The sequence below is a fragment of the Copidosoma floridanum genome, unplaced genomic scaffold, assembly GCF_036245765.1.
Source record: "Copidosoma floridanum isolate Cflo_tuat_1 unplaced genomic scaffold, Cflo_Japanese_pri ptg000011l, whole genome shotgun sequence".
NCBI classification, from domain to species: Eukaryota; Metazoa; Arthropoda; class Insecta; order Hymenoptera; family Encyrtidae; genus Copidosoma; species Copidosoma floridanum.
This window is the reverse complement of record NW_028321888.1, coordinates 5,844,376-5,872,160: the sequence shown is the minus strand read 5'-3', so window position 1 is coordinate 5,872,160 and position 27,785 is coordinate 5,844,376. Positions and strand designations below refer to the sequence as shown.

Here is a 27,785-nt window from a genome sequence, read left to right as displayed (position 1 = left end):
TTCATACCTGCACGAACAGCTTGTTTGCCAACAGCTTCGGCACCTCGTTTAATGAGTGGTTAAACTCGTCGAAGTACTCCAGCAAGAAACGATCCGATACCTCCGTGCCCACCTTAATAGGGGGTCCCAACGTAAATGCGCTCAACACCTTCTCCACTGTTTCCATTAATTGTGGTCAGACTTCCACCACCACCACCACTTTGTGCAATAAAGTAGTCCTCGTAGGGATCCATAATTTTTAATCGATTCGTTTAAAGTGAAGCGTTACCATCAGCGTCCCGAAGTCGAATGGTATGGGGGCACCAATCGGGTCCTTTATATCGATTGGGATGTTGTAAAAGAAGTTAAACAATAATGGTATATTTATAGGTGGTAAGAAAATTTTATTTTTGACAAAACCGTACGCGTAACCTTGAAGATCCAACGACACCGCCCGCAACAAACGCGATTGAACGTCTCCTACAATGTATGGATTACAGATGTCGCTGTAAATCATGAGCATTGAGGGTAAAGCATTCGCGAGATTTGCTGGATGAATGGATCGAATTTCCTTAATTTCCAAGAAAAGACTCGTTGCACTTTCAAAGCCCAAGATTTTACGTAATTTTTCGGACAATAGTAAATAGCGATGGATGTATTCACTGCGCGCTGTTTCGGAACAGACTAACTTAGCCACTACGTAACCGCCTCTATCCAAACTGAAAGTCACGTGATCTCGTGTGGTATAAAAACTATTGATTTCTTGTATCATTTTTTCGATATTTGTGTATAGACCGATATTTCGATATTTGTGTCATATGTAATTACCTACATGAATCACAGGACGTTCTGTGTGTACATTATTGTGTAGTCGTGGTATATATTTTTTCGGTAATTTTTCTTTCGTTATCTTTTATCGCATGTGGAAACGTCCATGGTAATTGAATCTCTGTTATACCAACACTTTATTGACTTTGCAAATTAATTTGCTGAGAAAATCTTGTTACGTAGTGTGCAGTAGTATTATCAGGATTATACTGCATGTTACTGTTGCTAGGCAACACAACTTGAAATTCGTCCTTCATTTTATATCTTTTAAATAATTATCTTTCACCCAGGAATTAAATTTTTTAGGATATCCCTTTCAGCTGACGAAATATTCTTCAAAGCATCCTTTACCTCGACTTTTCAAAATCTTGTCAACTTCAAAGAAGCTCTTCCTTAATTCCTTTCGCACTCTGCTTAACTCTTCCTCGTAAAAGAAACTGTCAATGTCTTCGTCAGCCAAATCTTTGAAAAAATAAACTGGTGGTTGTCGCGTTTAAGATATACGTACAATTCTAAACAACTCTAAAGTCCAACCGCTCCTTTGGCAAAGACATTTCTCGTCTTACTAATGCGAACTAAATCTTTAACGTTGTACTTTAGATTTTTATAAATATGCCTGTCATAACTTTGCTTTATGTTTTCTCGTGCTCGCGCAACATTGTGCAAAGTCACGTCAGCTGGCGCCAACTTTGTTGGCGAATGCTTCGTGCAATTGTATGACTCTATTATACTTGGAAGAATGTCTACAAAGCGTCGATTGTTTTTGTGCTTAAAGTATCGCCACATTCTTTCTTTAATAGTTCTTATAAAACGTTCGACTATTGCAGCCTTTGTCTGTAGGCTACCTGCTACTCCGTATTTAATATCATCTTCTTGTAAAACAGATTGCATTTCACGACCTACAAATTTTTTACCTTTATCCGTTTGGAAACACATCAGTGTACGATCGTCACTTCTTTATGAAATATGTTCAAATGCTTTGGCGACGTTTTTTGATGTTTTATCCTTGATAGGTACCACCCAAGCGTATTTGCTGACGACATCGATGACAACGTTTTTAAGGTTCTCAAGTCCATTAAATCAGCTTCTCACACGTCGTCAAAGTTACGCACGTTATAGCTTCTTCTGGGAAAGCGATTTCTTATAGGCCTATGTAAATTATAGGTATCTTACTTTCTAGCCAACTAATAACGTTTGATCGCAAACATTTATTTTTCACGGCACTTACAAGTTTAAAACCATCAGCTTATGCAGTTTGGCTCGCCGCTTTGTAGTAAAGTTTTTGCAAGGTCTTATGCATTATTCTTTTTTTTCTTCTTCTTTTTAGACTTAGGTCTAAATGCTCTTTTGATGCGCAAAAAAAACTTTTCAAATGTAATCTAGCTACATATGCAGCATGCTGTCAATAAATCGACTGTTCGCTCATCCGGCGGCGTTCCTCCGGCAAGCATACGCGAAAAAGCAAATTTAGCCAACGCCCGATCGGCTTTTAGACGATGGCCCTTCTTCTCACTAGCGTAGGCAAGATCGTGCTGAAGACATGCTTCGTCCAAGGGATTTATATCCACATCACCGTGCTCAATGCGCTTCGATAGCTTTGTCCCAGGAACGCAAAATTTGTATCCAGGTGCATGCATCTCAAACATTAGCAAGTCGATGAAAGCGTCGAGAGAACTATTTATTTTCCTCCTCCTCGAGTCTTACTTCTGTTTCTTCGCCTTGGTCAGTTTTTCGCTCAATCGACGCTATGTTTGTACTTGATTCGACGAAGGCTTGATTTTTTTTAATTTTTTTCTATTTTTCGGTGATGTCGTTAATTCAGTACCAATTTTATTAAGAAAACTTTCACTATTCGACGTAGATCTCGAACTCTTATTTAGCGATTTTGATTTATCGTTGTCGTCGTCGTCGACGACGATTAGTAATTTTAATACTTGAGCGTTTCCGACACACTCTTGCGGAATGTTTGCCATACAAAGTGCCACTGCAAACTAATCACGACCCACTGGTGTGCTTTTTTTCCTGTTCCTCAAGGCATCGTTCACCAGATCGACAATGTTCGTCTGTGGTATGCGAACGCCACCTATGATGACGGTATGTTTATTGCTTCACTCAAAGTTACCAGTAGCGCCCAATCGTTGTATGATAAGTGCATCTTTTTGACGAAACTTTTTTGGTACACTTTCGATTACCTTGGTATCCTGCTTTTCCTTCTCTTTACGCTTCTCTTCGTCCTCGTCGACGTCGTCGTCAGAGGGATCGTTATCTTGCGATACCTTGGTGGTCTCCGTAATCAGCATGTCGTTTTCTTTCGCTGCTTAATTCCCTAAGGTGGAAATATCGTTGTAAAATTTGTTGGTATTTCTCCCATTTTTCTCGCTCATCGGTATACGGTAAATTCAAGATGTTGCTCATTTCTGCGTCAAGCCGACTAATTTTTGTGCCTGGCGTTTGCACAGACTTCAGACCATCGTTGAGGAATGCGCTTCGCAATCGATCCATGCTTTTTTGAGTCAGAAGAATCATTTTTTTGCGTGCTCCATGTTTGTTACAGCATCGACAACACCGCTCCAAGGAACGTACCCAACAAAGCAGGTAAGAAACTTCCTCCCTGTTATACGATGATATTTTTTTTTTGACGACGGATGAATTTTTGCCTTCACGAGCTTTCTGAGAACGCTGGTGTGTCTACGCAAGCGTTTTTTGTGCGCTGCAGTTAGTGAAATGTTTCCTTCGAGAATGTTCAATGCACACTCGCAAATGTGCTTGATTAGCTTCTTATCTGCTTTTCGCAACAGAGCTTTCTATTGTTCGGTGTCGAGATAATAAAGAGCTCTCAAAATTGCGACGTGTTTCTGACCAAACGGAGAACGTGACTTTGGTGCCATTACAACGATACGATTGGAATTCGGTTCGCCGTGTCGCTCTCTTTCATCTGTTTCTCAGCCACGTATACGTACAGATACTCGTCATCCGGAAAAATACAAGTTCGAAATCGACAATTGTCCGGTGTATTTTGCTTGAGATTCAAAAAAAGGTAACCAAATGGTCGGGAAGTAGCGTCCCAATACGCTTTTTGCTAGAACCGAAGATTTTCCGGACACACTTGTCTCGAAAGATGTGTGATTTGCTTGCAATCTCGTAAATTTCTAAAGATGACAATTTATTGCGAGTTTAGCGATATATCGCGTTGAGTATTACCTTGATGAAATATATTTTGCGTGATAAGAATTACGCTCAAATTGTTATGATGACTACCTTTAGTAGATAAGTTGACGAAACCGCTACTACCGGATGATTCGCGCGTCGAATCGTCAATAATAACTGGTTTTGATCTATGATCGCCTGCCCAATCGCTGTTTTGTAGTAATCCCTTGTGAAACTTAATATTACTCCTGAGATCGCGGTAACCAGGCTGCCACTCACCGTAACAAAAAATGACCCGCTCGAATCGAATGTCACTCATACGGTCAACATGTCGTAAAAACCGTCTGACAAACACGGTTTTACCGTAACCTGTGGGTCCACTCAGTGTACACGTCCACGGGTGTTGCTATCGCGTATCCATACTGCCTAACTAAACTCTATCGAAAAGCTGATCGACCGCGGTGGGGGCCTCCACGGACCGCTCGCAAAACTGCAAGCGCTTTTGGAAGGCTAGCGCAAGGGCGGCTCGCGCGTCCAATCAGCTCGTTTCGTCGGATCAACTGCTAATCGAGCTCTTTTCGCCGCCGCCGCCGCTGCCGCACCCTACCATCGTTCATGGATGGCAATCAATCGGTTTGTAACGTCGCGGTGGTTGGAGCACCTGTTGCGCATGATGAAGATTACCTTATTACAAAGTTTCCTCCTTATTCGTGGCAGTTTTGAGGTTGAAGTCACACGAGTAACTGACATGAAGATGTTTTTTTTTTTCAAGGTTAGAGATTCGTGATAAAGAATATGCTGATGTCACAGTTTTCGAAATATGTATCAAGTTTTATCGAACATTCGTTGCAACGGTTTTAAGAATGCGCTGACGCGAGTGTAAAGTGATCAAATACATTTTTCGGTACGTAAGGATAATTTTTGTATTCATGGTTTAAGTTTCGTGGTAAAGAATGTGCTGATGTCATCTTTTTTGAAATATGTATCGTAAATCATTAAACATCCAACGCAACACCGATACGAGTATCAGGTAATCAATCACATTTTTACCTAGTATAATTGAGAAATGTGTTGGTCCTGAGAAGGACCGATTTTTGCAATTAGATTAACTGTCTTTCATAACTCTGTATACATTTTTTTTCGGATTCAGAGAATTATTTTGGGAAATGTATTTTTTATTTTTTTTTTTCTTATGATTTTTTTATAAGCGGTTTTCGACAATCATCATCATCATCATCGTTCCTTGAGCTCGTCGATGTAGCGCTTGCTTTGCTATGTTTTAAACCTATCTTGTCGTTTATTTGTTGATGTAATGGCTGTGAAAAGGGAAATGGACCAACCAACAGCTTTGTGGTACCTCGACCGAGTGAGTGTTTTTCCCTACTCTGATGTATTATATCCCTTCTCCTGCGACATCACGTTGGTAACCATACGCATAACTCGTTGTCATGCTGTCAAAATATCTTTTACTATAGACTGGTTGACATGTTTTTATTTCCGGTTGAGTCACTACATCGTGAAAAATTTTGCGACAAATGGAAAAATTTGACAATTTTATTTCCGTAATATTGGTCATAACAAGCTCACGAATCGTATCAAAATTTATCTTTTGACTCTTGCTGTAATTTAATTTAATACCTTTCACTTTGCAAACATAATCTTCACTACTGTCGGGTTTTTTAATCTTATGTGCGTAACACTTTGGTCCACTGGATAAAAACGAAGAAATGTATGCGCCAACTCCTTTATCGGCCAATTCGTGAGTGAGACTGCCTAGTGTCGTGCCAATGGGTAAATCGTCCAGTCCTTCTCGAGAAACACAAAAAATTGGAATCTGTGTCGTAATAGAGAGCACGTTCTCCCAGAAAATGCAGATACTCGAAAAGCTCTAAGCATGCTTTTGCTGTCACAAAAGCGGCAACCACAACGTTACTTGATAGTAATGACGTCAAGGCCTCAGTCTTATATTTCTAGTTAACGTACAATGTATCATCTTTGACGGGTAAGACACCATTTACATTGATTTCTGCACTCGTAAGTAATTCCATTAATCTTTCTGGGACCGTCACGATCTCGGTCTTTGTCAGATTTTCACGTTAACCAAAGTTACCACACAAAGAATTAAGTAATAATTTTGCAACGGATCTTAAACCAGCATTAAGGTTTCTCTCATTTTCGTCGAGATTTATTCCTTCAGTTCTACGAATTTCGTCAATATGAAACTCCTTTTGCTCATTAGATATGCAGGTAGGTGGGTAATCCGAAGCTAGTGTTTTTTGTTTAAAAAACTCGTTAATATAATGTGCAAATAATCCTCCTTTGTCCGTTTCTTGATTGTACTGTGTTACCTGATATTGATATATTTCATAAACATTTTTAACGATATAACCTGCGCGAAAAGCCACCTTGACTTCTTCGGATACCCACGTACCTCTTAGAATGCGGTCTCTTTCATCGTCGTGGATACGGTGCTCTTAAAGCATATTCTCACAACACGTATGGCACAAAGGAAAAATAAGCTTACCACGCATTTTCACCGGTAATACAGGATGATACATATTTCTAGGTGGTAGTACATCACACATAATTAAACCGTTTTCTTGGAAAATATCATTATTGTCACCTACTATTTTCTTACACCTTGCTTCATTAGAGCATAACGTTGGATGACCGACGGGGAATATACTTCGTTTGCAAATATATGGATGTAAAGAGAATACGTCAACGTATTTAATTTTTTCTCCATCCTGACAATCGTACATTATTACAGTGTTTCCTGTTTGACCACCGAAAAATGCATCACGTGGATTTAATAATTTTCTACTCCAATAATCTTCATTTTCTCGAATCAAATTTGAAAGCTCTTCGTTTTCACGTATTTCTCGGTTAAAGTCGCATTCCCATTTTTCTATCAACTCATAATTTGACATTCTTATCTTTTCGTTAATCGTGCAAGTTTTCTCATATCTATCATCCATTGTATCACCGGTCGTCAAAATGGTATCTCGGTTTATTCGGTAACACCGTGGGCAGCCGTGCCAAAAGCAACCTTGGAATTGTAATACGATTCCACGACGATCATGCACACCATCTAGAGGAGTACAGTATCCATCGACGAGGATACCTTCTGGTAAGCGTCTCTCTTGGCAGCGTCCAACGTGTTCGATAAATTGCTAGAGAACGTATTTTTCCATCCAATAAAGCCATTTTAAAGCTATTTCAGATTGATTGTTAGCCATTCTGTAACCTTTTTGTGGTATTATACCAATTTGATTTTTTTTCAGAAATTTTTTTCCATACACACGCATGCTGGTCAGAGCGATCGTTGTGCATTCCCCAAAAGGGTCCACCTCGAATTTTTCTAAGGTTTTTTGAAAAGCTGAGCAAGCTAATCTTAAAATTTTCACGTCTTGCCTACAGTATTTGATAATTTCATTTTAAAAGTGAAATATATAATTATTTACTACTTGTTCATTGTATCATTTTAAAAACTGATCTTGATTTTTCGTATGCATGATATCGGGTAAATATATGTCAAGCGGCGATAGAAGGCCTATGTACGATTGATTTTCAGGTTTGTTAAAAAAATGTGGAAAAATACCGTTTTCAATTTCCAACAGACCGTAGGACTTGGGTGAGCCGCTTAAATGCATATGAAAGTAATTAAAACCATCGATAAATTTTATTTTTATAAATTTCATCAATGTTATTTTTGATTCGTTCATGATAACGGATGGTTCTACGCGTTTGCCGAGTTTTTTCACTATATACTTGAAAACAAATTGAGCATCAAATCCTTGTGCATTGTGAGCAAAGGCGAAACAAAGAAGAAAATAACTGCAGGGGCATTCCAGGGTTCCATACTTGGACCCGATCTCTGGAACGTGTCATACGACGGACTACTTCGCCAGGAAATGCCAGAGGAGACGTTCTTGGTAGGATACGCGGATAATGCTGCTGTAGTGATCGTCAAACGCACGATGGAACTTGTCCAGATACGACTTAACCAGTTTATGCGGAGAGTAGCTCCATGGATGGAGAGCCACGGACTCGAAGTTGCAGCAGGGAAGACGAAGATGGTACTATTGACGAGGAAAGAGATAGATACCATCATCCCCCTCAAGGTACAAGAAGAAGAAGTAATGACGAAGGATGCCGTAAAATACCTAGGGGTGACGCTGGATAGAAAACTCACGTTTTGGAGTCACCTTAGGCAAGTAGCAGACAAGGCGTTGGCAAGAGTAGCGGCATTAAGCCGAATCATGCCGAACGTTAGAGGTCCAAAGCCTGCAAAACGCAGGCTCCTTATGTCTACGGCCCAGTCTATTATTTTGTACGGGGCTGAGATATAGGGAAATCAGATGAACGTCGAAAAAAAGGAAGTGAAAATCGGCCAAGTTCAAAGAATAGGAGCCTTGATGATAGCCTGCGCCTATCGCACAGTCTGAGAGTCTGCGATAATGGTAATAGCGGGCGTAATCCCCATCGACCTCTTTGCGAGAGAAAGACGATTGAAGCACCTTACGAAGCAGGACCTATGAAGAATGGAGGCCAAGAAAAACGCCCGGGAAATCACCTGGGAATGCTGGAAACATAGATGGCAAAAGGAATCCAGAGGTATATGGACGGCACGCCTGATAAAAGATGTCAAGGAATGGACAGAGCTAAAACATGGAGAAGTAGATTACTACCTTACTTAATTCCTCTCAAATCACGGATATTTCCGCTCGTACCTCAACAAACATGCAGAAAACACAGACGGCTGCTTGCAAGTACTGCGGCTACGACAAAGATGACGCAGAACATTCGTTGTTGGGTGGTGAGGTGGTGCGAGCGTGGATCTGGTACCATCGGGGGGGCGTGGGGTTGTGTTTTTTGCTGCGGCACCAGGGGGTTCAGGGGGGGGGTGGCGAGGCCTTGGGGGTGGGGCTGCTGGGGCGTGGCCGCGGGGCGGTTGGTTTGCGGGATGGGGGCCTGCGTGGGTGCTAAAGCGCATGCAGACTTCCTTAAATCGCTTCGCTCTATCACCTTCCTACGGATAAGCGGCTTCGGCTTGGTGGCCCATACTTTTGGGTGCTTCGCTTCCGCTTTTTTTTTTTTTTTCTTTTTTTTTTGCTAGGCTTCGGGGGTGTGGTCGCGGGGCGGTTGATGTGCGGTATGGAGGCTTGCGTGGGTGCTTGAATGCGAGCAAGTTCCTGAGAACCGCTTTGCTATATAACTGTCCTACCGATGAGCAGCTGTACCTCGGTGGCCCGAGTCTCTGCCCCTCGGGCTCTGCGGTGGGTTACGCTCCTTGCGCCTTTGTTGGAGGGTAGCCAAGTTTGGGCTCGCGCTGGGAAGCATCTGACTATTATATTGCTCCATCCCTCCTAGTAAACAGAGAAGAGCAGCTCGGATGCATGACTAGAAAATATCCTAGAGGACGCAAAAGTTACAAGACAAGTTGGTAACGAAACATTAAAGGAAGCCCAAACCAAGGGCTAAGCCTTCGTGGCCCCAGCTTGAAGTGTAAATGCGAGAGCAGATTCTGAGCCGGATGTCCCAGGAGAAAGGTCTTGCCAGTTTAGTGAGTATGGTCATAACGAGTTCCACACAGGGGAGGGTTCGTACACCCTTCTCTCGTGCATCAAGGCATTCTCGACGACCTCGGGGAAAAAAAAAAAAAAAAAAAAAAGTAGCAGTAGCAGTAGCAGTAGTAGTAGTTTTTTTTTTTTTTTTTTTGGAGGGAGGGAAATGCATTGAGGCACACCGTAGGGACATCGGTAGTGTGGGACTCGGTGGATTTTTTTTTATTAGACCACCCATACCAACTAAACCCCCCACCCATGTCGCGTGGCTTTTGAACCACCCTGGAACCACGTTAGAATAATTTCAAAGTGGAGCCACCAGAAAGACCGTCGCGTCTCACAGCATTAACGAGCTAACTCGCCACCATTTGCTAGAGGTGCTGATCCTCTCGAGTCCTGAAAAGGACGCGGGGTTCCTGAGGACCAGCACTCTGTCTAGCGCTCCATAGTAGGCCGCTTACCTAGTAAGCACCACTATAAGCTTGATGCTTTCCCTTGCTGATAGGTAACAAAGTACCCATCGCAGCCTAGGTCCACATTAGCCTGCCTTTCAACTCAAGGCCCCTTTGCCTCATTTTCGTCCTGCTTGGGCATTATCCCTGGCTTATTCTAGGGCTCTTCTAAATAAAGGGCAGCTCCCACTGCCTGCTTCGTGCTTGTTGTCCGTTGTTGGGCAAAGGAAGCACTGTGCTGGGCCTGGACACTCTTTCTTCCGGTGGTTTGAGCTTCCACACCGGAAGCAACGTTTGGATCTGTTTTCGTTCTTACAGTTGCCTGAGACGTGTCTATGGCCCAGGCATTTGCAACATCTTGTTACTTTAATTCTTCTTCAAATTCGGCAGCTTACGAAGCCAACTCGTAACCTGCCTTCTTCTTCTACTTGTCTGGCAGTTGCATCGTCTACCTTTATTAACGCCAGCCTCTGTCCTCTGGCATTTAGCTTTAAGAGAGCTACTTCTGGCTCCTGGCTCTTAAGTCGAAAAGTCCTAGCAAAGGCTTCTTTGATCTCATCTTCCTCTACAATGGCATCCAGGTCTCGGACCTCTAATGTCATGTTTTTGTTGCTCATTTTGACAGTACCCTGCCCGGCTACCGACTTTTCAATTTGCTGTGAGAATGCAATATTCTGCAATATAATGCAATAGCATTCTCTACATCTTTGGCCTTAATGAGTATGTCTCCTTTCTTTGTAGTGACAACACTTAGGACAGCCACATTAGCCTTATCGGGGTCAAAGTTCGCCTTCATCGTCTTCAGCACCTTTGTAAAGGTCTGTCCTTCGGCCATCTTCACTACTACTGTTGTTGTGGTGTCCACTTTTTTCTTCTGGCTTGTTTTGTCATTCAGGGAAATTTCTTCTTGTTTACCACTGCCTGTTTTCTTTTTTTTCAAAGACATGGTTTGCTGGCGTTTCTCAGGGCTCTCCGATGGGCACCTGTTTCTTTTACTTCGTTATGTTTCCTTTCGGGCAGTGTTCAGGGTTTTTCTCTGTACATGCCGTCAAAAATTATCTTGCCTTTGTTCCCTCCACTGCAGGGATTCAAATGACGACTTCCAAGCGTTCGCATACACATCTTCTTCAATAGGAAAGCCTTTTCTTAGCACCTCTGCCTCTTGAAGATGCTTAAGCGCGGCTTTGAGCCCATTTTTAACAGCATTAGCTGTGTTGCCGTACTTATCGTTAATTATTTGTAGCGTCTCTGTAATGTCTTTCGTTGCTGATTGGACTTTATCAGCAACTTGCTGTCGCTTTACTCTCAGCATATCGACACTTTCTTCTTAAGAGGCAAGCTCCTCCCGGGTCTAGTTGCTAAATACTGACACGTTGCTGCCCTCGGTGTCGTTAGTGCCTATACTTGCCAGGCTTCCTCTTCGTCCTTTGTCTGTAAGAAAAGGCGATGGAACATTTAGCAGTCCCTGTTGGCCATGAGACACGTCTTTGTGCCCCCCCCCCCCCCAGAATCCGTGGGGCCTGCGACAGTCACCCAGGCTTTCACCGGATCAGAACTGCCGGCGGATTCCCTCAGAGAGGTTACCGCCTGGAGTACTAGTTTTGCATCGACGTTTTCCATTTTGGCATCTTTTTGAGTGTCGTACTGACCTGCGAAGGCCAGCACTATTTTTTTTCTAGAAATAAGTATTTGGAAAGGGTTCAAACCAGGACAGCAGCCCTCTCTGTTACCAGAGAGGACCGCTACTTGCTCGGGCCGGCCGGGAGTCGCCACTCTCACTCAATCCCACCCGCGGAGACTGCCCTGGCTTTGAGTAACAAGTCTAAGAATGGTGTTCGTGTGTAATGTATGTATATGTTGGTACACTACAGTCATCTTAGCGAGACGAGCAGTAAGTGTGGTGGATAGGGGCATCCTCTTAAGATATGAGGTGACGATCGGCAGCTGGGGTAGTTCTCTGTGGTGGTGGTCGGGGGCATGAATGGGGCGGCGTGTGTGGCGTTGGCGTGTGTATCTGTGGCGGTGTGGAATGGAGACTAGTGCCCCTTGTCTTCATTAGTGTGGATGCATGGGCCGGCTCTGCTTGTGCTCCTTGTTCTCTGCTTTCTGCTGCGGCTGTGGGTGGCACTCCATTGCTTGATGCGAGCCAACAAAAACTGGCACCCGTCGTGTATAGAAGTAAGCGGTGGTTAAGACATTCTTCTCAGATACATGCATCACACTCTCACTAAACAAACACAGGGTGACTTACGGATTGTTCTGGGTTGCGTGTGGTAGGTCCTTTTCCGGTTTTGCGTTGAAGGCCTGGCGGTGGGTGAAGCCGGACGATGAGGCCCAGGTAAGTCTGAGTAACCACATCTGATATGGCTGTACGCCTCATAAACAAAAAAGACGTGGTAGGCCGACTAATCTAGGCTTACTACCACTGAGGAGGCTATATGGCGGCACTCTAGTGCCTTACGCCAGCCCGTTTTGTTGGGTTGTCTGCGCGGTCGTGGGACTGTACACCTGCCGCTCGTCTCGCTAAGATGACTGTAGTGTACCAACATATACATACATTACACACGAACACCATTCTTAGACTTGTTACTCAAAGCCAGGGCAGTCTCCGCGGGTGGGATTGAGTGAGAGTGGCGACTCCCGGCCGGCCCGAGCAAGTAGCGGTCCTCTCTGGTAACAGAGAGGGCTGCTGTCCTGGTTTGAACCCTTTCCAAATACTTATTTCTAGAAAAAAAATAGTGCTGGCCTTCGCAGGTCAGTACGACACTCAAAAAGATGCCAAAATGGAAAACGTCGATGCAAAACTAGTACTCCAGGCGGTAACCTCTCTGAGGGAATCCGCCGGCAGTTCTGATCCGGTGAAAGCCTGGGTGACTGTCGCAGGCCCCACGGATTCTGGGGGGGGGGGGCACAAAGACGTGTCTCATGGCCAACAGGGACTGCTAAATGTTCCATCGCCTTTTCTTACAGACAAAGGACGAAGAGGAAGCCTGGCAAGTATAGGCACTAACGACACCGAGGGCAGCAACGTGTCAGTATTTAGCAACTAGACCCGGGAGGAGCTTGCCTCTTAAGAAGAAAGTGTCGATATGCTGAGAGTAAAGCGACAGCAAGTTGCTGATAAAGTCCAATCAGCAACGAAAGACATTACAGAGACGCTACAAATAATTAACGATAAGTACGGCAACACAGCTAATGCTGTTAAAAATGGGCTCAAAGCCGCGCTTAAGCATCTTCAAGAGGCAGAGGTGCTAAGAAAAGGCTTTCCTATTGAAGAAGATGTGTATGCGAACGCTTGGAAGTCGTCATTTGAATCCCTGCAGTGGAGGGAACAAAGGCAAGATAATTTTTGACGGCATGTACAGAGAAAAACCCTGAACACTGCCCGAAAGGAAACATAACGAAGTAAAAGAAACAGGTGCCCATCGGAGAGCCCTGAGAAACGCCAGCAAACCATGTCTTTGAAAAAAAAGAAAACAGGCAGTGGTAAACAAGAAGAAATTTCCCTGAATGACAAAACAAGCCAGAAGAAAAAAGTGGACACCACAACAACAGTAGTAGTGAAGATGGCCGAAGGACAGACCTTTACAAAGGTGCTGAAGACGATGAAGGCGAACTTTGACCCCGATAAGGCTAATGTGGCTGTCCTAAGTGTTGTCACTACAAAGAAAGGAGACATACTCATTAAGGCCAAAGATGTAGAGAATGCTATTGCATTATATTGCAGAATATTGCATTCTCACAGCAAATTGAAAAGTCGGTAGCCGGGCAGGGTACTGTCAAAATGAGCAACAAAAACATGACATTAGAGGTCCGAGACCTGGATGCCATTGTAGAGGAAGATGAGATCAAAGAAGCCTTTGCTAGGACTTTTCGACTTAAGAGCCAGGAGCCAGAAGTAGCTCTCTTAAAGCTAAATGCCAGAGGACAGAGGCTGGCGTTAATAAAGGTAGACGATGCAACTGCCAGACAAGTAGAAGAAGAAGGCAGGTTACGAGTTGGCTTCGTAAGCTGCCGAATTTGAAGAAGAATTAAAGTAACAAGATGTTGCAAATGCCTGGGCCATAGACACGTCTCAGGCAACTGTAAGAACGAAAACAGATCCAAACGTTGCTTCCGGTGTGGAAGCTCAAACCACCGGAAGAAAGAGTGTCCAGGCCCAGCACAGTGCTTCCTTTGCCCAACAACGGACAACAAGCACGAAGCAGGCAGTGGGAGCTGCCCTTTATTTAGAAGAGCCCTAGAATAAGCCAGGGATAATGCCCAAGCAGGACGAAAATGAGGCAAAGGGGCCTTGAGTTGAAAGGCAGGCTAATGTGGACCTAGGCTGCGATGGGTACTTTGTTACCTATCAGCAAGGGAAAGCATCAAGCTTATAGTGGTGCTTACTAGGTAAGCGGCCTACTATGGAGCGCTAGACAGAGTGCTGGTCCTCAGGAACCCCGCGTCCTTTTCAGGACTCGAGAGGATCAGCACCTCTAGCAAATGGTGGCGAGTTAGCTCGTTAATGCTGTGAGACGCGACGGTCTTTCTGGTGGCTCCACTTTGAAATTATTCTAACGTGGTTCCAGGGTGGTTCAAAAGCCACGCGACATGGGTGGGGGGTTTAGTTGGTATGGGTGGTCTAATAAAAAAAAATCCACCGAGTCCCACACTACCGATGTCCCTACGGTGTGCCTCAATGCATTTCCCTCCCTCCAAAAAAAAAAAAAAAAAAACTACTACTACTGCTACTGCTACTGCTACTTTTTTTTTTTTTTTTTTTTTTCCCCGAGGTCGTCGAGAATGCCTTGATGCACGAGAGAAGGGTGTACGAACCCTCCCCTGTGTGGAACTCGTTATGACCATACTCACTAAACTGGCAAGACCTTTCTCCTGGGACATCCGGCTCAGAATCTGCTCTCGCATTTACACTTCAAGCTGGGGCCACGAAGGCTTAGCCCTTGGTTTGGGCTTCCTTTAATGTTTCGTTACCAACTTGTCTTGTAACTTTTGCGTCCTCTAGGATATTTTCTAGTCATGCATCCGAGCTGCTCTTCTCTGTTTACTAGGAGGGATGGAGCAATATAATAGTCAGATGCTTCCCAGCGCGAGCCCAAACTTGGCTACCCTCCAACAAAGGCGCAAGGAGCGTAACCCACCGCAGAGCCCGAGGGGCAGAGACTCGGGCCACCGAGGTACAGCTGCTCATCGGTAGGACAGTTATATAGCAAAGCGGTTCTCAGGAACTTGCTCGCATTCAAGCACCCACGCAAGCCTCCATACCGCACATCAACCGCCCCGCGACCACACCCCCGAAGCCTAGCAAAAAAAAAAGAAAAAAAAAAAAAAAGCGGAAGCGAAGCACCCAAAAGTATGGGCCACCAAGCCGAAGCCGCTTATCCGTAGGAAGGTGATAGAGCGAAGCGATTTAAGGAAGTCTGCATGCGCTTTAGCACCCACGCAGGCCCCCATCCCGCAAACCAACCGCCCCGCGGCCACGCCCCAGCAGCCCCACCCCCAAGGCCTCGCCACCCCCCCCCTGAACCCCCTGGTGCCGCAGCAAAAAACACAACCCCACGCCCCCCCGATGGTACCGGATCCACGCTCGCACCACCTCACCACCCAACAACGAATGTTCTGCGTCATCTTTGTCGTAGCCGCAGTACTTGCAAGCAGCCGTCTGTGTTTTCTGCATGTTTGTTGAGGTACGAGCGGAAATATCCGTGATTTGAGAGGAATTAAGTAAGGTAGTAATCTACTTCTCCATGTTTTAGCTCTGTCCATTCCTTGACATCTTTTATCAGGCGTGCCGTCCATATACCTCTGGATTCCTTTTGCCATCTATGTTTCCAGCATTCCCAGGTGATTTCCCGGGCGTTTTTCTTGGCCTCCATTCTTCATAGGTCCTGCTTCGTAAGGTGCTTCAATCGTCTTTCTCTCGCAAAGAGGTCGATGGGGATTACGCCCGCTATTACCATTATCGCAGACTCTCAGACTGTGCGATAGGCGCAGGCTATCATCAAGGCTCCTATTCTTTGAACTTGGCCGATTTTCACTTCCTTTTTTTCGACGTTCATCTGATTTCCCTATATCTCAGCCCCGTACAAAATAATAGACTGGGCCGTAGACATAAGGAGCCTGCGTTTTGCAGGCTTTGGACCTCTAACGTTCGGCATGATTCGGCTTAATGCCGCTACTCTTGCCAACGCCTTGTCTGCTACTTGCCTAAGGTGACTCCAAAACGTGAGTTTTCTATCCAGCGTCACCCCTAGGTATTTTACGGCATCCTTCGTCATTACTTCTTCTTCTTGTACCTTGAGGGGGATGATGGTATCTATCTCTTTCCTCGTCAATAGTACCATCTTCGTCTTCCCTGCTGCAACTTCGAGTCCGTGGCTCTCCATCCATGGAGCTACTCTCCGCATAAACTGGTTAAGTCGTATCTGGACAAGTTCCATCGTGCGTTTGACGATCACTACAGCAGCATTATCCGCGTATCCTACCAAGAACGTCTCCTCTGGCATTTCCTGGCGAAGTAGTCCGTCGTATGACACGTTCCAGAGATCGGGTCCAAGTATGGGACCCTGGAATGCCCCTGCAGTTATTTTCTTCTTTGTTTTGCCTTCTGTTGTCGTATAGGTCAAGAAGTGGTCCTTCAGATAATCTCTCAATACTCTCAAGAGATAGTCTGGTGTTCTGAATGTGTATTTCAGCGTGTAAAGCATTTCCTTCCATCTCGCTGAGTTAAAAACATTCTTAACATCCAAGGTCACCAGAAGAACGAGGGGTCTTGCTCCATGGCATATATATCGAGTGTTCTGAACTGCTTTTACTACTTCTTCTACTGCTCCTATGGTAGACCTTCCTTTTCTGAATCCGTACTGCCTGTCGGATAAGTCTCCCGCGTTTTGTATGGCCTGTAGAAGACGGGCCTTAAGTAGCTTTTCGTATAACTTTCCAAGCGTATCCAGCATGCATACGGCCTGAAAGATGATGGAGAATTAGGCTCCCCCTTGCCTTTATCGATCAGTACTAGCTGGGCGTTTTTCCAGGGGGTTGGGAAAAACCCCTTCCGCAAACATGCATTGTATAGGTTTAAGACAGCTACTGCTACTGCTACTCACCCTCTAGGGGCTGCTAGACTTTATCGTTGTTGGGGGTGCCTGGCTTGGGATGGGGTAGGCTCTAAAGAAATAGGTGATCATTCATCTGAATGTGTGAGGGACTGTGTTTCCCCGAAAACAAAAGAAAAAACAAGAAAGTAGAATTTAAAAAAATGAATGGGAGTATGAGTGGTGTATGCGTGTAGGGGCTAGAGCTTGAAATAAGCTGTTTGGATCCCCGAATAAAAACCAGCTGACTGGGAAGGCCGGCAGGGGCTGACCCCCCGTCCAAGCCACTAAGAATCAGCCTGCTGTCTTGATATGGTGGTAACCTTGACAGGTCTTAACTAATCTCCACCCTGTCGTGTGTATAAGTAAGCGTTGGTTATAACATTTTTTTCAGATACATGCATAACACTCTCACTAAACAAACACAGGGATACTTACGGATTGTCCCACGTTGTGGGTAGTGGGTCTTTTCCCAGGCTTGCGTTAGAGGCCTGGCGGCGGGTGAAGCCGGACGATAAGGCCCAGGTAAGTTTGGGTAACCACATCTGATATGACTGTACGCCTCATAAACAAACAAGACGTGGTAAGCCGACTAACCTAGGCTTACTGCCACTGAGGAGGCTATATGGCGGCACCTTAGTGCCTTATGCCAGCTCGTTTTGTTGGATTGTCTGCGCGGTCGTGGGACTGTACACTTACTGCTCGTCTCGCTAAGATGACTGTAGTGTACCAACATATACAAACATTACACACGAACACTATTCTTAGACTTGTTACTCAACGCCAAAACAGTCTTCGCGGGTAAGACTGAGGGAGAGTGGTGACTCCCTGCCGGCCCAAGCCCGTAGCGGCTCTCTCTGGTAACAGAAATGGCCGCTGCCCTGCTTTTAACCCTTTCCAAATACTTATTTCTAGAAAAAAAGGTAGTGCTGGCCTTCGTGGGTCAGTACGACGTTTAAAAAGATGCAAACATGAAAAGCGTGCAAAACCTGTACCCCAGGTGGTTACCTCTCTGAGGAAATCCGCCGGCAGTTCCGATCCGGTAAAAGCCCGGGTGACTGCCGCAAGCCCCAGGATTTCTGGGGGGGGGGAGCCACAAAGACGTGTCTCATAGCCAACAGGGACTGCTAAATGTTCCATGGCCCTTTCTCGCTGACAAAAAATGAAAAGGAAGCCTGTCGAGCATAGGCACCAACGACACCGAGGACAGCAACGTGTCAGTATTTAGCCACCAGACTCAGGAGGAGTTTGCCTTATTTAAAAAAAGTGGTGCTAAGCTCAGAGTAAAGCGACAGCAAGAGGCTGATGAAGTCCAATCAGCAACGAAAGATATTACAGGGACGCTACAAGCAATCAACGATAAGTACGGTAACACAGCGATTGCTGTTAAGAATGGGCTCGAAGCTGCGCTTAAATACTTTCAAGAGGCAGAGGTGTCAAGAAAAGGCTTTCTTTATAAAGAAAAAGTGTTTGTAAACTCTTAAAATTCATCATTTGAATCCCTGAAGTGGAGGGATTAAAGGCGAGACAATTTTCGACGGTATGTACGAAAAAAAAAAACCCTGAACACTGCCCTAAAAGAAATAGAACGATGTAGGAGGAACAGAAGCCTATCTTACAGCCTTAAGAAACACCAGCAAACCTTGTCTTCAAAGAAAAAGAAAATAGTTAGTGGCCAACAAAAAGAGATTCTCCTGAATGACAAAACAAGCCAGAAGAAAAAAGTGGACGCGACAACAACAGTAGTGGTAAAGATGGCCGAAGGACAGACCTTTGCAAAGGTGCTGAAGACGATGAAGGCGAACTTTGACCCTGATAATTCTAATGTGGCACTCTAAAGTGTTGTCACTACAAAAGAGGAGACATACGTATTAAGGCCAAAGGTGTAGAGAATGCTATTGCATTTTCTCAGAAAAATGGAAAAGTCGGAAGCCGGATAGCGTACCGTCAAAATGAGCAACAAAAAAGTGATACTAGAGGTCTGAGACCTGGATGCTATTATAGAGGAGGACGAGGTCAAAAAGGCTTTCGCTATGACTCTTAAATTTAGGAGCCAGGAGCCAGAAGTATCCCTCCTAAGACCAAATGCCAGAGGACAGAGGCTGGCGTTGATAATGGTGGATAAAACAACTGCTAGACGAGCAGAGGAGGAAGGCGAGCTACTACAACTACTACTACTCCTCGAGGAATTGAGGTCGGTGGCGTTAAAGACACCGGGCCGCAAGGTCCCGGGTCCGGACGGGGTGACGTTAGATGTCCTAAAGGTCACAGCCGCGGAAAAATCACACGTGTTGCTGGACATGTTTAATGCGTCTCTGCGCAACAGACTGTTCAGCGAGCGGTGGAAGATCCAAAGGCTTGTCCTCTTGGACAAGGGTAAACCGTCCCACAGTGGGATAAACTGATATTTTTCGTTTCAAAACAATGTCAACTTTCTTAAAAGAAATATTTTTTCATAAAAGTTTTTTGATCTTATAGGTATGATGACAAAAAACAATAGAAAATTAAGGAAAAATGTGAAAAAGGAGATCCTAACCTACCAATTTTGGATTATTTTAAAAATTTTCCAATTTAATTTTTTTTTTTTTTTTCTGTTGGAAAATAAGTTTTAAGGAGCTGCTATTATACCTTCATACTTATTTAACATATATTCTTCATTCTTTTAAATAAGGTATCAAAATTGCGTCTAAGAAGTGACTTTTTTGTCAAAATTAAGCATAATTTCAAAAAAAAAATTATTTTCTTCAGAAAGTTTTCAGAAGTGTAAGTGTTATGGCTGGAAGTGATAAATAACTACTCAATTATATAAAAAAAAAATTAACCTATATACTCATGTGGTATTTGGAAATTTTTTTCGTGTTTTTTTAAAATTCTTTTTTGTTCTTTTTTCAATCTTATTGTTATATGCAGCGATAGATAAAACAGGGCACAGTAACATGGCTTGTAGCTTTAGTTACTAAGCCTTGACACGGAGGTACACTTATTTGCGTATTACACCGGGCGCCAAAATAGGTGAGTGTATTAAACTCAAGCAAAGTGCATTACCATCCTTGCTTTATCCGGTCCACGCATTCCGAACAAACTTATTTTATTGATTCTCATAATTTACGTGTTAGGGGCTTACTCTTGTGAGCTCTAGTCTACTGTCTGTATTACACATACTTATGGCAATATCTTAGGATACGTGCCAAATAGATTTTAAGAACTCTCAAAAGGTTTAGTTTTATCAAACGTAAGAAGAAAGAAGTATTTCCGTAGGACAGTCATATAATGTGTGTGCTAAGTAGAAGAGTTTTTATCGTGGATATAAGTAATTAGTAAATATCGTTAAGTAAGTATTGCGTATTTTCATGATGCTCGTATCATACAGTTGCTGCCGATAGGTTTAACAATTATTCAAAACATCGTAGGAAACTTAACAATTTACATTTATTGCATAGAGAGTGAACGTTTTTATCAGTCTATTAAATTTAGAAAAGTACATTGATTCTTTGATTTTCCTAATGCTAAAAGTTGAAGAGCTACAATTACAAGTAAAAAAGAACCTTAAACGTGACGTTATCCTGGTAAAACATTAATCGTAATGACAATTAGTCTCGTCATAACCTTACTTGTGCACATTTGGGCTTACGGAAACGTATATAACTTAATTAGATATAAGTATACTTTAAATATTTGCAGTTTAACGACTAAATTACATTATCCTATTTGATTCCATTTGTATTTCTTACACATCGATATTTTGTAAATGAGAAAAAATATTAGCTAAACAGAATCGCTGTTGAATGTGTTTATAGATTTTCATTTTAGTGATAACGATTTGTACTTTGTGTGACTTCGCACTGAAAATGTTTAAGCTTACGTTTATATTAGCTGCAGTATGTACTATTTGTAAATAAGAAATTTTCACTTTTGTTTATTTAAGTGTAAGCTGCATTTCATCGAAATATCTTGGGACTTCTTATAACGATGTTGAGCACTAATAGAAAAATTGTATCTTTTAAAAACTTAAATTATCTATAAATAATTCTATTAATCAACAGTTTGATGTGTGTTTTAACGTAAAAAATTGCAAATGATCAATAAAAATGCTTTAGGAAATAAAATGAATCAGGACAATATTTATTGCAATTACTTTTAATTATATAACGAAAGGCAACATCTCGTGCCTATGAAATAAAACTTGAATGTTTATGAATAGTTTGAGACAATCCAGTATATCATTTACGTTTTTTGATCCACCGACTACTTCATTCCAATGATTTATTGAACAGATATTTTCTCGTGATAAAATGAGTTTATGAACGAAGCTGGTAATGAGAAAAACTAAACAAGCACAACTTTATTTTGATGACATGCGTATAGTGGAGGAAAAATAAATGTAAGAATTAGATAATATTACGATAAAGATTTTTAGTTAAAACTGTGTTCTCTTAATTTGCATTCAATTAATACTGTTATTAACGTAAACAACATGAAAATTGATTATTAATTAACATATACCGAAGTGAGATAGTCTGTAAATTAGTCGGTATATTAACTTTATGTAATGTACTGAATGGGCGTTCATAATTGCTGTTTTTTTTTACCTACATAAAATCACTGTCTTTTATTTCATATACGTCAATAATTGTAGAGTAACTTTCAAATCTCTTTTACAAATATAATGCCAAGCTACTCAACTAACCAAAAAAGTAGACAGAAAAAAGTTTCAGAAGGACGTCCCCCTACAGTGAAGAAGGGTACTGGTAAAGGAGGACGACTACGTATTGAAACAGAAAAGACCAGTTCGAGCACCTTACATAGGTGAGCCTACGAAGTGTTAGATTATGTCAAATATAATATCAAATTGTTGAAATCAGCTGTGAAGTTATGCCAAATTCATCTTGCTAAAAATGATACTCATAAAGAAATGAGTAGAACAGATTACTATATAGAAGAAATGGAAGTTAAAGATGGAAGTTAGAGATCATACTGTACAGCCAAGTACTGAAATTGCTGAATACAGGCATTCTCCTTAATCGGCTCTTGCGTTTAACTGCGAACATGATTTTAGTTAGAAGTCGTATATAGCTCTAGTCAGGGATTGAAAGGGAAGTTGAAATTCGCGTTTCTCTCCAGAATATTTTAAATGGAATAGCGCAACAACTATGTTCTGCAGTAGCAACTTCTTGGAGCAAGCAGGACTTACAACACTTGCAGCCAACTGTGACACTTAAGTTTGATAGCTCTGCTGGTCACTGTAACCCACAGCAAAGCAATACCGATTCAAATGTAACTAATCAAGATCCTCTGCAATCTTTGTTTGTTTCTAGTATGCTCATTGTTTAACTACAAAGTAGATCTAATGGTAAGCAAATTGACTGTTTATCGTTTGTATCGTTTGCACAGTAAAAATTGTGTCATAAAAAATTTTATGATTTAAAGAAGGCCTTATTTAGAGTAATTTTAGTTGGGAATATAAATATTTCTACACAAGTAGTAAATTTTATATAATCAATAATATCTGCCTGAACAAGGCAAAAACTTTTATACGAGAAAAATTTCTTAGGTCTCCAAAACTATACTCGTATCTTATTATCTGCCTTATCACTTTGTCATTTGATCTCTTCGAATATATGTTTTATACTATTCTGAGTGAAAGCAACGTCTTATCATCGGGCGTCCTTAATACATTATGATACTTGGTCAATAAAAACCACTGTCTCAGCACAAAATTTAGGAATTATCTTAGAGATTATTTTGGTAATATAAATAATAAATTATTTTGTTACAGCTAATTGCACATGGAAGAATCCAAGCCCACAGAGTTATAGATTCTGTAGACCAGTACGAATTGCATTAAAGAAGGAAACGCTGGAGTCTATACTTACAGAGTATAATCGTTTAAACCGTAAAATATCCACACTTACATCATATGCATTTCAGTTAGATAATAGACAACAAGCAGAAGTGTCATTAAAAGTTTTTGTTACATTACTAGATGAAAAATATGTAAACGCAATCGTAGGAAACAAAGCTACATGTAGATGCAATATTTGCTTTTGCACTTATTCTCAATTCGATAAAGATGTATCAACCGATTTTCATCCCATTGATGAATCATTTATGGAGCTTGGCCTTGGTCTTCTACATGCTGAAATAAAAGCTTTTGAAAATCTTACCCATATATCATACAGACTTCCTTTGCAAACATGGACAATTAATGCTAATATTAAAGGTAAAATATAAATTGAAAAACTCTTCTTTTCGTTAGTATGTAGCACATGCAGTGACTGTAGTTAATGTGTATCTTTCGTGTGTAACTAAAAAAAGGATACGAGATATTACCTTCTAATGAAAATTGCAAGACGTAATTGTAATAATAAGGCCACGTTATCGCACTGGAAATTTCAAAAAAAATTTTTACTTTTTCCAGACCTTGCACAGCAGGGTTAATTACTTTTCTTAAGTGACGCCATACAATTTTTAATTGTAAATAAAAATCCAAACAATCGGACGAGTTTGTCACTCAGTTGCATTTAATGTGTCCGTAAGGTTGTACCTTCCAAGTTTAACAAATCGTTTTAATGTAAATAACTATCATTTACTCATATATATTCATGTAAAAACACACATACCATCGTTTTAAGTAATTGAGTTAGCATGCACATACGATTGGGTTTTCCACATGAAGTCCGAAATTGATTGCTATTGGATATTTTAATGAATAACTGTGTTAGAAAACTCAAATTTACAATGTTTCTTTGTTGACCCAGTCCTTCAAGGGCATGGTACCACTACCAACAGTAACGTTGCTCAAAAATGCTTTGCGGAACCAGAGAAATTTGCTGAAGTTCTTGAACTAGATGAAACGGTGGTGAAAAATATTTTTCTCGTAATATCATTATTTAAAAGCAAGCACGCACGCACTAGTTCTGAGCAAAATGAGTACACTGTGTATTGAAACTTATAGAAAGTATTACGAATGTTTTCCCTGGGCGAAAATGAGCCCCACATTACACCAGTTGCTTGCTCATAGTTGTGAGATCGCGAAAAAGTTCCCTTTATCCTTAGCATATTTTTCCAAAGTTTGTAGTGAAAGCTGGCACAAGTGTTATCGCAGAAATTGGACTGCACACGCTCGTCAAATAAGCAGGAAGCTTAGAATTCTGGACGTTTTTAATAGGGCAGTTTATATGACAGACCTTATCATTTCATTAGAGTACATTAAACAAACGCAACGGCTAAAGGCGAATCATTAAAACGTTCAAGACTTAAGTGGATTCACGCAATCACAGTAAGTAAAAGCACTTATATAGTCTCTACAAAGTTTTTTTTAAACTTGTTAATTTCAGTGTAATGTTTAATAAAATTAGAGACAGTCAACAAGTAATAGATTTCAAAAATCAATGCAGGCATAATATTGTAAATTACCATTGTTAAAAAATCATTATATCCTATTTCTCTATGTAAATGTAGCAATTACTTCGGAATCTCTAATTACAGTTGTATTACAAGCTGGGGGAAAAAAAGATTACATAATGAATTTGTCATTCTATGTGCAGTATCTTAAACTTGTTATATTCACTAAGCAAAACAAGTATTTTATTTTTAATCAAAAGTTAGATTCAATTGTACTAATTATTGAATTTAAACTAAACAATTTTTACAGTTTCAATTCATCTACCAGCTTCTTAAAAATACTTTTAAACATTTGTGTACATCATCACGAAACTTTAATGATGTCTTACATTTGATTAAAATTACGTCTTAAATTGTAGAGTAGTTAATTATATGATACTTTCTTGATTACTTTAATTACAAAAGCGATGAATACGTTTCAATAAAATGTTGCCACTTAGTACATCTTATATGGATATTATTTTGAATACCTAATGTAAATTAAAAAATGGACTGTTTTGTCTCTTTACAATGGTATTAAAGCAATATTTTAGAATTTAGTATAACTCTGTTTAATGAATTTTAATACTCGTAATGGTGAGATGGACTGATTATTATGCGGATGTAACCAAATCAAATAATATAATTAATTTTTGCAAGGTTATTGGAGAATGAAATTATGTTAGAAATAAACAAAAATAATCATGAAAAGTATTTTCATGTAAAAGTATTATTTATGTAGTTATTAACCGATGTCAATCATAAAATTATAAACATTTACAGGAAGAACGGTGATGATATAAGTGACATGGAAACGGAATTCGATTGAGAGTGAAACAAGCACGTAATAATTCAAAAGCATCTATGACATCATCGCAATTTATCGTTTTTCTATTATTATATGATTATAATTATCAAAGGCACCAATTCGATCAAGCTACTTTATATTCCTGAGAAATATAATAGTAGGAGAATGAATAAAGAGAACAAAAAAAAATTTTCAAAACACGAAAAAAACTTCCAAATACCACATGAGTATATAGGTTAATTTTTTTTTTTTTTTATTATTCATCAGTTATTTATCACTTCCAGCCATAACACTTACACTTCTGAAAACTTTCTGAAGAAAATAATTTTTTTTTCAGAACTATGCTTGATTTTGACAAAAAAGTCACTTCTGAGACGCAATTTTGATACCTTATTTAAAAGAATGAAGAATATATGTAAAATAAGTATCAAGGTATAATACCAGCTCCTTAAAACTTAGTTTGCAACAGAAAAAGAAAAAAAAAAATTAAACTGAAAAATGTCTGGAATAATCTAAAATTTGTAGGTTAGGATCTCATTTTTTACATTTCTCCTTAATTTTCTGTTGTTCCTTGTCATACCTATAAGATCTAAAAACCTTTATAAAAAAATATTTCTTCTAAGGAAGTTTACATAGTTTTGAAACGAAAAATATCAGTTTATCCCACTGTGCGCCCCCCTTGGTCCCGTCGTCGCTACGACCTTTGTGCATGCTAGATAATGCCGGAAAAATCTTCGAGAGGCTGATACGAACTCGTCTAAGAGGGGAAGTCAGTCTCTCGGACAATCAGTACGGGTTTTGAGGAGGACGATTGACGGTCATGGCTGTTGCTGAGGTCCTTGAGTCGGTGAAGGAGGCATGGAAACCCTCACATAAGACGAGAAGCTCTTGTGTCTTGGTGACTCTTGATGTTAGAAACGCCTTCAACTCGGCCAAATGGTCTGATAGGATGAGAGCTTTAAGGCGCCAGAATGTACCGGACTACCTTGGAAAGATACTGGATAGCTATCTCCAAGATCGTGTACTCCGGTACGACACGAAGGATGGACTAAGAGAGAGGCGCCTGATGTCGGGAGTCGCACAGGGCTCCGCCCTCGGCCCTGACTTATGGAACCTAGTCTATGATAAACTTCTGCGCCTTGAAATGCTTCCGGGGGTCAAGCTGACATATTTTTCTGATGACATAGCACAGCACGTCACAGCGAGATCGCGAGAGGAGGCCGAGCGCAAAATTCGGTGGGTGGTCGCGATAGTGTTGGAGTGGCTACGGGATCACGGTTTTGAACTTGCGATCGACAAGACGGAGATGGTTGTCCTTACTAGGCAAGGGTGGTTCGGGGGGGGATTTTCGCCTGAACGTTGTGGGTGAGGCAATCTGCGCAAGCCCGGTTGTGCGCTACCTGGGGGTGTGGGTCGACTCACGGCTCACCTTCTAGGAGCACATCAAGAGAGCAGACGACAAAGCCGCCAAGGTTGCGGGAGCGCTTACACGTTTAATGCAGAATGTTGGGGGCCCGTGGGAAGCCCAAAGGTGGCTTCTGGCGTCGGTCTCTAACTCGATACTCCTGTACGGCGTGGAGGTGTGGGCAGATGCGGTCGCGAGACGAGACGTTCAAAAGCGTCTTATTTCGGTGCAGCGCATCGGATCTCTAGGGATCGCTTGCACCTACCGCACGGTTTCCTCTGCTGCTGTTATGGTGATAGCACGAACGATTCCCGTCGTGTTGCTTGCACTGGAGCGGTGAAGGAAACTCCTGGGCTCCGATGGCGAAAGCGATGGAGACAGACGGGAAAAAACGTTGACGACGTGGCAACAGGATTGGGATCGTGCTAGTGTTGGTAGATGAAAGCACTGGCTGATCCCGAACTTGCGACCATGAGTGTAGAGACGGCACGGAGAGGTAAATTATGACCTCACTTAGTTCCTCTCTGGGCAGGGTCAGTTCGATTCCTATCTCCACCGCGTGGCGGTGAAAGCATCCCCCAGATGTGCCTACTGCCCCGTTTTTCGTGTGCGAGAGATGGCACCGTGAGCGCCAGCAACTGGTGGACAGGCTTGGCGTGACATCCACTCCCGAAAACATCGTATCTGAGATACTTCGCACCGAAGAGGGATGAAGGGCGGTGAATGGTTGCGTCGGGTCATTGGTCCGTCTCAAGAAGAAAGAGTAGAAAGCCGCCGCGTGGGATGCTGAGGCTGCCCTGTAGACAGCAGCATAAGAAAGCATCAAATGTTGTAGAGCTAGAGAACGGGTGCCAATCTTTAGGGATCCCGAGTCCTTTTAAGGACTCGAGAGGATTGGTACCTCTAGCAAGTGGTGGCGAGTTAGCTTATTAATGCTGTGAGACGCGATGGTCTCCCTGGTGGCTCCACCCCGAAGTAATGCTAACGCGGTTCCGGGGTGGAACTTAAGCCACGCGGCATGGGGGGGGGGTTAGTGGGTATGGATGGTCTCAGAGAAACACCCTCACTGATACACCTTTAAATTTATACTGAACTTTTAAAATTGGCTGGCTCCGCTGCATA

The 27,785-nt window shown here is 42.0% G+C and overlaps 2 protein-coding genes across 6 annotated transcripts in view; one reads left to right on the top strand and one right to left on the bottom strand.

Moving 5' to 3' along the window:
• Positions 1-27,785, top strand: part of LOC106647058 (uncharacterized) — a 215,079-nt gene that overhangs the window by 10,978 nt on the left and 176,316 nt on the right. The window lies entirely within an intron of this gene.
• Positions 1,124-3,107, bottom strand: LOC149375153 (uncharacterized). Its single transcript, XM_089590095.1, has 4 exons — positions 3,000-3,107; positions 2,195-2,444; positions 1,374-1,706; positions 1,124-1,269 (listed from the first exon to the last, which is right to left on the bottom strand). The coding sequence occupies exons 1-4, from the start codon at positions 3,105-3,107 to the stop codon at positions 1,124-1,126; spliced, it is 837 nt and encodes a 278-aa protein (XP_089446221.1).

Excerpts from the sequence above, each read along its gene's own strand:
- LOC149375153 (XM_089590095.1), bottom strand. The coding sequence starts at position 3,107 with ATGCTGATTACGGAGACCACCAAGGTATCGCAAGATAACGATCCCTCT. Across the intron at positions 2,445-2,999 it reads AGGAAAAGCAGGATACCAAG|ATGCATGCACCTGGATACAA; the intron begins GTAATCGAAAGT and ends CTAATGTTTGAG. Across the intron at positions 1,270-1,373 it reads TAAAGATTTAGTTCGCATTA|ATTTGGCTGACGAAGACATT; the intron begins GTAAGACGAGAA and ends ATTTTTTCAAAG.